Source organism: Pygoscelis adeliae, unplaced genomic scaffold (assembly GCF_000699105.1).
Source record: "Pygoscelis adeliae isolate BGI_AS28 unplaced genomic scaffold, ASM69910v1 Scaffold289, whole genome shotgun sequence".
Classification (NCBI taxonomy): Eukaryota; Metazoa; Chordata; class Aves; order Sphenisciformes; family Spheniscidae; genus Pygoscelis; species Pygoscelis adeliae.
This window is the reverse complement of record NW_008825499.1, coordinates 1696135-1708734: the sequence shown is the minus strand read 5'-3', so window position 1 is coordinate 1708734 and position 12600 is coordinate 1696135. Positions and strand designations below refer to the sequence as shown.

Below are 12600 nucleotides of genomic sequence, written 5' to 3'. Positions count from 1 at the left end.
CTGTGATCAGCTCCAGATGTCTGGATGATGTGATAAAAATCACGCTGTGATTTAGAAACTCTGAGACATCAGTTGTCCTGTCTGTTTGATCTAAATATGGCTTAGCCACAAATAGTACTACCAAAAAACCACCTGCAAAATTTCCTCAGGGCATGCCTGTTTCAGGTAAACCTCTCACTGCTTCCTCTGACACCTGTGATTGAGGGGGGAACTTCTGCAACATACTCTGAGATCTAAGCACACACATATGCAGCCCTCTTGAAAGACAGGTATGGGGTGGTATTTGTCTACAATAGGAAATCAGATTTGTGCAAAAGAAATTCTTCTGATTTCCCTTAATTACCTTACCTGAAGCAACGATGTGTGCAACTTTCTATCATACTTTGCTTAATTAAGAATGCCCAAGATGTTCCTATTAATCTCTTTCTCTGTAAGTCATCCCTAAAAATCGTAATCATGTTCCACATGCAAATAACTTTACATGTCAATATTTAGGAGAATTTTTTTCTTTTTTTTCTTTTTTTTTTTTTTTGACAAGTAACAAATTGAGCACTGCTCCTGCATGTTGATTCTGTGAGTTTGCATTTTCTCTGCGAAAGCTGGATTGATGTCAGTGAGTTATTGAAGGGTTAGGTCATAGGAGGTGGTGTTCCTGTGACAGAGGTCAGACAGTTTAAGAATTTACTTTCCTTCAGTTGAGGTGCAGGATCTGTTTGGGTATGTGCTTTTCACCCTTTTCCTTGCAAAAATTCACTTCAGCCACTTTTGGTTGCCATTTAAAGGTCTCACAACGTCACAGAATATCTGAAGTTGGCAGGGATCCACAGGGGTTGTCTAGTCCAATCCCATCCTCAAACAGGGTGACCTACAGCAGGTTGTTCAGGGCTGTGGCCTATGAAGTTCTGAATATCTCCACAGGTGGAGACTCCACAGCCTCTTTCTGCAACCCCAATTTTTTTTTTCTTATGTTTAAATAGGATTCTCTGCATTTCAGTTTGTACACATTATCTCTTCTCCTGTCACTGGACACCAGTGAGGAGAGTCTGGCTCCCTCTTCTTCATTCCCTTTCATCAGGTATTTACGCATACTACTAAGACCCCCCTGAACCTTCTCTTCTCCACGCTAAACAGTCCCAGCTCTCTCAGCCTCTCCTCATATGAGAGATCCTCGAGCGTCTTAGTCGTCTTCATGGCCCACTGCTGGCTCATTCCAGCAGCTCCATATCTCTCTTGTATCTGCGAGCCCAGCACTTGGCACATCACTCCAAATTTGGTCTCAGCAGGGCTGAGTAGAAGGGAAGGATCACCTGCCTCAACCTGCTGGCAACACTCATCCTAATGCAGCCCAGAAGGCTGTTGACCTTTGCTGCAAGGACACATTGCTGGCTCATGGTCAGCTTGGTGTCCACCAGGACCCCAAGGCCTTTACAGCAAAACTGCTTTCCAGACAGCTGACCTGCTTTCCAGCTGTTTCACTGGGGAATGTCTCCCACATATTCCCCAACAACTGAATTACTGTTTTTCAGATGGCTGATGACAACTTAAATGAGCGAATCTCACATGAAAGTGTATCTGAGTGCACTAATAGTATTCGGCTTAACACCTGATTGCCTAGTTCTTTAGCCCATACAGATCAAGGGAAAGATTATTAGTCCGGAATGCCTGCCATGCCACTTGTCTTCTAAACAAACCATCTCTGAGATACTTTCCCCCATGGAAGTTTTTTATCCTTCAGGGGCAGGGCTGTTTATTATAGCCAGAAAGGCGACAGTTTTCACATGTTGTCCTGGAGCTTTAGCCATTTCTGTGTTCTTCCTGTGGCCTTGTCTAAAGAGGTTGGAAATAATGTTGATTGAAGCTCCTTACTGATTAGTGATTACTTTGCCATTCTCTGTCTTCTCTTTATGTTAAGGTGAATGTTATGGTTGGGATGTGAAAGAAGGCAAAAAGACTGAGTATTATCATATGAAGAGACTCAGTAAGTGTGTCCATCCCCTGTTGCCTCGGAAGCTTCAAAAGCAGTCTTGAGGACAGAACTTCTGCTCTTTCCTTCTGCTTGTGCCTGTAACTGCAACATCTCAGTTGCATGCAAATGAATTCTCTGGAGCCTCCACTGCTGAACTGCTAAAAACAGAAGCTGTTATCCAGGGAATGTTAACAACAAAGCCTAAAGTTTAGGATGAAGAACAAATGAGACAGAAAAAAAGCTTTTCTATACCAAAAGTAACACAAGAGTTTGGAGTTAAAATGTACTGTAAAATTCTGCTTCTCATAATACATTTTCTTCCAATTAGTTAACAGTGTTACCACAGTGCAGCATTCTGCTCATTTAGAAGGTGACTTTGAAATCAGGGGTGAATTAAGAGTCTGTGAGGATCCTGAAACTACATTCCTGTTCTTGTAGGTGTCCTGTGTGCTGAATAACTGCAAAATCAAATGCCTAAAGTATTCAAAATCTTGGTCTTGTCTAAGAGATAAAAGAAAAAGAAGTCTATGCAATTTCATTCCTTACATGATGAGCTGAGCCGATATTATAACTTAATGGTAGCCTAGAAGTACTGCTTAGAGGGGAAAAAAAAATCTCTTTCTGCCACTGAATTCTGCTTCATAACTAGCATATTACACTGTCTGGGTAGCTCTAAATAGAGAGAAGCTAAAAAGAGAGAAACTTGATAGATTATTGAACCAAAATCAATTTGATCATCAGTGGAAATATTTGTTGATGGGAATCCAGAAATTAAAGGTGTTACTGGCATTGGTCATCAATGACTTATGCACAGTAAAGCTGCTTAGGGACGTCCCTGCAATAGAGGTGTGTGTCCCAACTAGTCTGCATTGCCTTTCCACTTGCTATGAAATTCTATCTTGCTTGCAATTTCAGTTAGCCTTCCTGGCATCCCAGCAAACAAACCACCAGATGGTCTGAGTAAATTTGCCCTCAAAATGCAAAACTTCCTGTATTACCCTGACCCTGCAGAGGCAGATGCAAAATGACAGTAGAGGAAGGCTGACAGTAACTAGGGACCATGAATATTCCAGCTGGGGTTTGTTTGGGGCCCTTGGGTGTCTTCCTCTTTTTATCCACAGGTTTCCCAACAGGATGGAAGTGTCAAGAGGCTTGTGGTTAGCCAGCTGAATGGAGACAGTCATGTTTACTATTACTGTTTCCCACCTGGCAAAAAAATATCTATAACAACCAGATCTTGTCAGGCTTAAAATGATCAGTTTCCCCATGCTTCTCTATGGGAGATGTAAAAGGGACATTTCTCTGTCACGTTTTGGGGATCAGAAGGTTGCTTTTGATTCAGGGCTGCTTTCAATTTAGGGGTCTGGGAAAATGTGTCCTGGAAAAGAAACGTGAAGGGGAAAAGCCACAGGATCTGCTCACTGCTCAACAAATTCCATGGTGGTTGTTAGAGGCAGTAGTTATTCCTATAACTGTCATCTCTGGGGAAATTCAGGAGAAATCATCCTGACAGGTTGCAGATGTTTCTCCCTGTAAGAACCAAGGTTCCACCATCACCATCCCAAGAATTGATGTGGAAAGCAAGAGCAAATACAGTCCTCCAGCACTGCTGACACATGGAAGAGGTAATTTATAAGGGAGACATAAGGGGTAATGAAAACCTTTTCCCTTCACTTAGCCTCTAGTAATGACAACAAACAATTATTTGGAAGGACTTTGACAGTGTCTCCTTCCAGCCTAAGCCTTTGAAAAGGCCAGATAACTTTGCCTTATGCAAGGCAAGAGGTGTTCAATTTGTATACATGTATGTGCATGTGAGTGTGTGTTACAACAAGGCTGCCTCACATTAACTCAATTAAGTCTCAACCAGCAAGGAGCCAATCTGGAGCTGTGCTGACCCAGGAACTAAGGACAGTAACCAGCCACCTACAGTGTTCTTCCAGGGTGAAGGTACGTTTTTTTCACCCTGGTGTAATTTCTTTCTGGATGTATCACCTGCCTGTTATATTAAAGACCCTCCAAAATCAATCTTCAGTCACTTGACTGAGCTGATGGACTGAAAACATTGTGTGCATGGCAGCTTGCCCCCTTCAGGACTGCAAACCAATCGTGTTGCCATCATGCAAGTCTACAGATGTAGTCTGTTCCTCTCGCTGCCATGTTTCTCCCACCAGTGCCAGGTAACCCACCTGGTCAGGCTGGGTGCTTTGCCCACCTCCTGCCTCTGTGGGGAGTGTGCCTTCTCCTCAGGGGAAGGAGAAACCTTTCCAGATGCAGAAGGAGTGGAAGGATGTCCTGAGTGTGAGGAAGGAGAGAGAGCTGGTGTCATAGTGGTTTTCTCGCATTCTTACAGGGCTGACTTTTTCTTGTGCTTTCTCTAGGGGCTACCAAAGACATGGGGAAGATGCTGGGTGGGGATGAGGAGAAAGACCCAGATGCTGCCAAAAAAGAAGAGGAACGACAGGAAGCCCTCAGGCAAGAAGAGGAAGAGAGGAAAGCCAAATATGCCAAAATGGAGGCTGAAAGAGAAGTTATGAGACAAGGGATTCGAGACAAGGTAGGGGTCCAACTTTCAGCACACACTTGGCAACTCATAATGCTCAGTGGAGAACTACTCTTTTCAGCTAATTTGTGACAAGTTCCCTGAGCACCTGGATAGAGCCAGGTAATTACTTTGCCACACTGAACTTTCTAATCTTGTGCACTGCCCCTCGAGCTCTGCCCCTGTTTGAACACACCTCCCACACTGAAAAGCCCTGCAAACTTGAAATAAAGAATGAAAAGGAGGGGAGAAAAATGCCTATTTTTCTCATCATCTGTTAAATGCTCAAATTATTTTAAATGTTAGAGACTTTTCTGCCCCTGTGTGGGTGCTTTCCAAACTTGCATTTGTGGTTTGTGAGATGGGTCATAATTCAGATACAGTCCAAGTATCTTCTGTATTGCTTCCAAGGCTTTCTTTGTGTTAGCAGGTGAAATGGCACAAATCTACTCTACTTTTCATATTTATGCTTCCACTACTCAGAGGGGATTCATCTGAAAGAAAGTTTAATTTATCTGAAGGACTTAACCATTGGGAAGCACTCTCTTCTACTTAAGTTGGTTCTTGTAATGATACAGTTTGGTGTGAGAAGAAAATGAATAATTGTGAGGATGCAGAATGAGATTGAAAAGAAATGTACAAAACAAACCTTTACTAGAGAAATGAGCTTAATTTAAGGTAGCTGAACCCATCGTTATTGTACATTAGCTTTTAGGGATTGATGTGTGGAGGGAGAAGGCAGTTTTGCTGCCTCACCCTCAAGACCAGGTCAAAATTGTCTCTTTAGAATAACTTAGTTTTATAGGAAGAGGTCCTGGAGCTCAGATAACTTGGAAAGAAATGTGGGTAATGGTTGGAGGAGGGGTTTCTGATGATGAAGGCCTGTGTGTTGACTTACATCACATGCCAAAGAACAAGAGAAAATACCTGTAGACAGAATGAGAAAGTCCTGCTCAGTATAAGAGATGTTCCCTGTGCAGAGCCTACCGCTGCGCAGGTTACAGTCCCCTAAGAACATGTCTGGGAAAAAGCTTCAAAGTCTCTTCGCAGAGCTGAGAGTGGCTGTCCATAAACAAAACTATGTCCACACTGGGCTGAACTTCTGACCCAATCCTTATGATTCAGAAGGGAAGCACAGATAAGGACGAGTTGTTCTGGTGGCGTAGTGCATCTTGTAAAGAGGTATCAAGGATTGTTCTGCAAATAAATTTAGGACTATGCTTCTAAGAAAAGAAAGTACTTACAGGGAATTGTCTGCCTGTGACACTGCCAGAGAAAGGTATTCATATGATCATTTAAAAGAGGGTGTTAGTTACCAGACAGACAGATTCAGAACCCCTACCTGGTCAAAATTTGTTCTTTTTATAATTTATTTAAGGAATATCTATCTAGATAGTGTAATATAGTATTATAAACATATCAATGTGTGCAGTATATATTTAATGTATGTTTATAGGTGGAACTGTTTCTAAGCAATGACATAGGTCTGCATTAGACACGAGGGGAAAAAAAAAGAATTTCGGAGTTGCAGGCAGATGGGTTAATGCCCTGTTTTCACTGGTCACTGTCTCTTCTGCTAGACCGCTGAAGTGTTCCCAGAGGTAGATGGTGGCTGCATTTTTCTTGCTGTTGGGCAAACTGCTATAAAAGCATTTAAGAAATCTGAGAAATCTGATTTTTTTAACAGAAATCTGTTACAAATCCAAGGTGATCTAGACTAGAGTTCATGAGTAGGATGCATACAGCCTGAGCTTGGATGAAACATCCAGCCAGCAGGGGTTTCCCTGGGATACTGTCAGCTATCTAGACTTTGCTGAGCCAGGCTGAGTACTGGGTGGTGAAGTCTCTTGGAAATGCATTGACTCCTGAGCGATATGGCAAAAGGAAGTAAACAGGGATACTTGGAGGAATGTTATTTGGTCTCAGTCAAAGCACTGGATTGCAGCTTTTCTAGTGATGTGGTGGGTTATCTTTGAGATTAGCAACAGGAAGTCCTGCTTTGGGGAGTGCACCCAGTTTGTGAAAACACAGGAGCTCAGTTCCCTGTGGTTTTCTTTCTCCTGGGGATAATCCCAGGTAGCATGCATTTGAAAGATGAAGCTGTTTTCTGCAGAATCAGAAAAGATGGATAAAGCTGTAGAAAGGAGCTGTGCATTTTTTTTTTTAAAGGTTTGAGAGTTCCATGAAAGAGAGACATTACTTTGTACTGACAAAGAGATGGATTTGATGATAAACAAGACTCTGTCTCCAAGTATCGTGAACTGGTGGCTGGAAAAGTGAAACAAAGGTTGAAAGAATAGAAAAAAGGGCTGGACTATTTCCTCCATTCCTTGTTTATTTAGAAATTACCTTCATTCCTTCACCAACTCCAGTAAAAGCAGAAATATAGAGAAAGAGAAAACTGAAACAGAGATTCCGTCTAGTATGTATACATACACAAGTTGGTGTTAGCAGGTATGAATTAAACCTAAGAAGTTTTATGTATTAGAGATCTTCCCGATGATATTTGCTCATTTCTCACATAAAAGAGAGAGAAATGAGTATGTGAGTTGAGTGAGTAAGTAGGAACAGATTATTTATGCAGAATACAAGTTTGAAAGTGTGTGTCCTGGGTCATGAACCCACAGTCACAAAGTTACTCCCTTAGTGCAGCTGCAGGATGTCGGGGAAACAAGCCAGGGAATCATGGCTTCATCAGTTACTTAATATGGCTCTAGGTGAGGCTTACAGAAAGGACAGGCTCATCATGTTTATTGTTTTGGACTTTTTGCCTTGGCTTTTCAACAAGTGTGATGAATACACTCTCTTGTTTAGGGCTTCAGGAAATGTGGGAGCTATTGCAGAACTTGAAAGGAATGATGACAGGTACCACAGATATGTTCCAGCATGTACTAACTTCAGGTTTTAAATCCAATCTGTTGAATTGAGATACATATGCCCTCAGCCCAGCATGGCAGCTGGGCACAGAAATGACTTTAGGGAAAGGGTAGAATGAATTATACAGCAATCAAATATTTTTTCATAAAGAATACGCAGCATTTTTGTTTGGAAATGAATTTTTAAGGATGACATTTGGACATGACGTTTTGTAATAACTGGATCACCAGTTGTCTGCCAGTTCCTACCCAATATTAAAGTCCAGAATCTGATGCTGAAAATGGATTGAAAGAATGTAAGAAACATAACTGGGGTGTACTCCAGCTTCCTTCTACCCCAAGGTGCAAGTATGCAGCTTGCCTTCTGATCTGATCTGGGCTTGATCTCAACACTACTCTCTCACAGATCTTCTGGGCCCTACCACAATTATCTCCCTATCACACCTGGGGAGAGGTGCCACAGCTGACCGACACAGGCAAGACTGCTGAGAGGCCTTCAGTGCCCCTGTGTCTGGTAGGTCAGGGTCTGTTGTCAGCACCCCAGTAGTGAGACTGTGGATAGCTAATATCCCTGTTACCTTGTTTCCAGTGCTCGTGTGAAATACTGCCTTCTATAACAGATGACATTGTTTGTGTTATATACCTGCATACCTCAGCAGTGAAAGCTAATTATTTTCTTCATGTAATGATCCATAATTACTTATGTACATAATTAATTATTTCCACCACTGTGACAGAACCCAGGCCTGAGAGAGCCCTAGTACATGCTCTGTAATTAACACCTGGCTGCTAGTGAGACAATGCCGGTAGTTTGGGTTCCTGTTAATCTTACACATGCTTTAGAAGGTCGGCGTTGCTAAGCCCATGCTGAAAAGAAGGAAGAGCTCAAGGCTATCCTCACAATGGTGGATTTCAACCAAAAAGGATGTAAGCATGGTCCTCTGTCCAAATGGCTTGGCTTCAAGATAGAATTTAGGTTTGAATTTAGGCCATGCTTGAGGCAGAGCATGAACTGCTTCAGTAGCTATTATATACTCAGTTCTCAGAGTGGCCCAGCTTGTCTTTGACTAGAATTATGTGCTGTGGGGAATAAAGCAGAAGTTTAGTTATATTAATAAGAATTCCTGCCCTCCAAATTGAGCACGAAATCTGCATGAGAAGTACAGAAAGGTGGCAAATGGAAAATTCAAATGCTGGAAGAATTAAGATTGTCTCTACAATTGTCATTGACCCTGTTCAGTGCTGTGTAAATATTGTGGCACAGTGCTTAATTGCATGGTCATACGTTTATGCTTCTAGGAACCTCATCTCTCCCATTGCACAAGATGAGGTCAACTGTTTTCTTAATAAGCAGATTTTCAGTATTTTATCTCTGTCACACCTTACAATGTATGTTCTCAATCTCATTTACTATGTAGTATCTAAATTCTGATGGCAATCTAATGAATTTCCTCATTTGAGGGTTTAATTCTTTATTATTATTATTATGCTTTCACTAACAAACATAGTTGTTGAGTTCATGCCAAGCATGGTTTCTTCTAAGATTTATCTGGGTGGGGGACAAAGAGTTTTGTTAAGTTTTTTCTGTTTGCAAAGTAGAAAAGCAGAAGAGTCATTATGTGATTAAAGCCTCAGTGGCAGAAGAACGTTAACATCTTGTTGCATCAGTGAGCCTCTACAGCACAGTAAGAAACGCTCAGGACTTCCTTGTCCCTTTGCTGGCAATAGGGAAATGGTGAAGCCTGGGGCTTGATGTTTGTTACTGCAGGCAGCATATCACACAGCAGGAGAATGTGCAGTCCTTGTTCTGTTTAAGTGAGTCCTTCTGTCTCTGGATGTGTGCCATTAATTCTTCCCATTTTTCTTACTGGGCCATTAAATGCTCTCAGTGGTTAGGCATTAAGATTCTCTGCAGTATTTGGAATAGTCCATGTCCCAGGAAAACCACGAAATCTATCCAGATCTTTGTAGATACGCAAGATGTAATTTCCAGGTCTTCCATGGTTTAAGGTAGGTGGTATTGGAATTTACTTCTAGAAAAGTAAGAACATTTGGGTTGCTGGCAATGGGGGAAGTCCTAAATTAGGGCCTTTGTTCTCTCCAGTGGGAAAGTGTTCTCATAATGTTGCTTTTTTTTCTTTTTTTTTTTTTTTAAATCTGATTGCTGAACTTGCTTTTGGCACTAAATCACTCAGACAAAAAGGCAATCAGGATTTATATCTGCAATCCTAGATTCTTATGTGAGATAATCAACATGCAACATCACATAATTATTTATTTTTAATGTTTCATTTGCATATTTCCATATGTAACTGGTGCAGAGCTGTGAAAATCCTGTCTTAGGGCAAGAAAAATACCAGAATGTGAATTGACTGTTCTCCAGCAATACCAGACCTTTGAAACTAAGCTCTAAGCTCAGGAGTTGAAACTTAACTTTGTTGCTATAAAACAGCTTCACAATGTTAGCTGAACTATTCGGTGTTAGTACATCTATGGGATGTTTCATTCTTGTCTAACTTCAGATGCAGGTATTGCCAAGGGCTTTAAAAATTCCTGTACAAAGGAATGAAGTTTCATTGCCTGAATATGCAATTTTGGAGGTGTAGTCTTCCTTGCGAGGAAGAAATATATAGTAAAATTTTCATTGGACACTATTGACAACTGAAAAAACTGAAGAAATTGAATCTTTGCATGTCAAAAGGTGAAAGATGTCAAAAAAAGAAAAGATTTTCCTCATCCATGAATCATGTTCTGTAATTCAAATGACAAAATTCATATCTCAATGAACAGAAACATTCTGTCTGATGTCTTCCCTTTTAAATAATTGATATTCAACCAGTGAAGCGAATGTTTACCCAGCACATGTGATCTAATGAAGCTATGGCTACTGTTCAGTTTGTGGGCCTTAAAACAGATTTTCAGAGATGTGTATGTATTGTGCAGATGAAGAGGTGTGATTAACTTGACTCGTCTCCTGCTTTCGCAGTGGCTTTTGATAATTCAGGGTAAAAAAAAACAAAGAAAAAAATTCCTTGCTTAGTTTATTTCAGTGCAGATACTCTTTGTGCTATAGACCAAAGAGTGTTTACAACTGGGTCACAGGCCCTGTGGCTATAAGAAAGCAATAGGCCTGGCTATGACACTCCCAGTGTGATGCTTTGCAAGACAAGGGATTATATTGTGCCTTGCAAGAAGTGGGCTCTGGGGTGGGTGGGAACAGTCATAATGCCAGTAACAATGACAACCAAGAAGAATTGCACTCTTTGCAGGAATTACATCATGGGCTGTTCTGGGTGAAGAAGGCTGCAAGGGCAATGTCCTGTGGTGTTTACTGTGTTCTGGACACATTTGATTCATTGGTTATTGAGGACAGTGGAAGCTGGCATAAGCCCAAGCAGAGTTGGAAGAAGGAAAGGACATTTGCAGGGTGATTGAAGAGCACCATAACCCCACAGATCATTTTCATATTGGTATTTGGAGGCATCCAAGGGGATAAAGTGTTATGACCTGGACTAGACTTCTGACCTCCTGCCAGAACTTGTCCCCCAACCAGTTGTATGCAAAGATATCCTGACTGACATGTGTTGCCTCTGAGCCAGATTCTTGAGTTACCATATCAGTTTTCTCCATAGCTTAGTGTACAAAACTTTATCATCAAACTTGTTTCTGGACTACAGCCCTTTGCAGTTTTACTAAATCACTCACTTTTCTTCTCTAACACTTTCAACCTCTGAAAATTCTAGCCAGGTTTAATCTGTTTTGCATCTCCAAAAAAGTCCCCTTGTCTGCAAGGCAGCAACTGTCTTTTGTGATAAGGTGAACAAACTGGTCTCCTCCAGTAAGAGGAAGCACAACTAGAAAGCCAAAGGTTGACAAAGTTATCTGGGTATGCCTAAGTTCAGCAGTCTCTGTTGAAAGTTGAGAGAGAGAGAACGGTGCCTTCCCAGATGTGCTTTTCAGCAGAGAAGAGGGATTGATGTACCTGCTAAGGACCTCCAAGGCCATTATTAAACATAATAATCTTCAGAGGAATTTTAGGAAACTAACCCCTGTAGTTTCATCTTTATATTCCCTTGGAAGTACCAGGATATGCAACATGTCTTGGTCTTTGTGAATCCAGTCACCTACATGTATAGAATTCTCTAGGTGGCCTGAATGAAAGTGTGTGTGCCAGGTCTTATTTCTTGGCATTAAACTAACAGAGCTTCCCTGATGGGAAAAGCTGCATGGATTCCTTCCTGTGCTGTAGCTTTAGGCCATTTTTAAAATTCAGAAAAGGGAGGCACCATTAGCAAACCATTGGAGGTTGGAAGCAAACTGACATCTCTTTCATCTGCTTCCATAATAGTTAGAGATTCAATTACTTAGCAGAACGCAGCAGGTTCAGTTTCCAGCTGCTGATTCCCCCACTAATACCTTTTGGGGCTCATTAGTCAGCTTCTTTGTGCATCTCTGCCTTGCTCTAACTTCATTTCTACGTTTCACGCTAATCCAAATCCACACCAGTAGATGTCACTTTGGATACTTGCTAACGAGATCCCACTGGGTGATGCTTCTGGAGTTACTGTAATGTCTCTTGAAATGCAGCCTTTTTTACTGTTATGTACTGACTAGGGTGTCTTGTAGAGTCATTCAGCTGAAATCCTCACTTAAACAACTTTTGTCTCACTGAGCTGGCTGGCAAAACCTATGCACATTGCTGGCACAGGGCTAGGCAGATTCACCCACTCAGGACTGGGTGCAAAATAAACCCAAGCAGATGACATACAGTGATTAGTGCTGAAATTTAGCTAGGAAGGACATCTGAATGGTGTCTCAAGCCTTCCTGGCTGTGGCTTATTGAAACTCCAAGCATTTGGCTCACCTACTTGGAAAGACAAGAATCATGGACCCCAACAAATGGCCTCTTGCAAGTTCTCTTCCAGTACCATTGCAACTGAGCATCTGTGTCTGAACAGCCAGACATTACTACTCTGATGGAGGTGTTGTTCTGCCACCTCACAGTCCAATCTACACTTGTGGCCCTCATACCAGGGTGCCCCATTACCAGAAGATCTGTTTGGAAACTAATATTCAACAATTTTAATTGATACATTCTTCTGTATTCATAATAAGGAATTCTTCAGTACAGCCCTCCCTCACCCCATCAGTTAGTTATTTATGTTACCACCCAGAGGACAAGAAAGGTGGGAAGGCAGAAACTGTTTGTAATTTAT

General features: G+C 41.6%; 1 protein-coding gene across 1 annotated transcript in view; it reads left to right on the top strand.

Annotated features, from left to right (window-relative positions):
* The window catches only part of CPLX1 (complexin 1), a 117342-nt gene that overhangs the window by 71427 nt on the left and 33315 nt on the right, over positions 1-12600 (top strand). The window contains exon 2 of the mRNA XM_009331520.1: positions 4348-4523. Coding sequence (XP_009329795.1) covers positions 4348-4523 — 176 coding nt within the window. The remainder of the gene's footprint in view (positions 1-4347; positions 4524-12600) is intronic.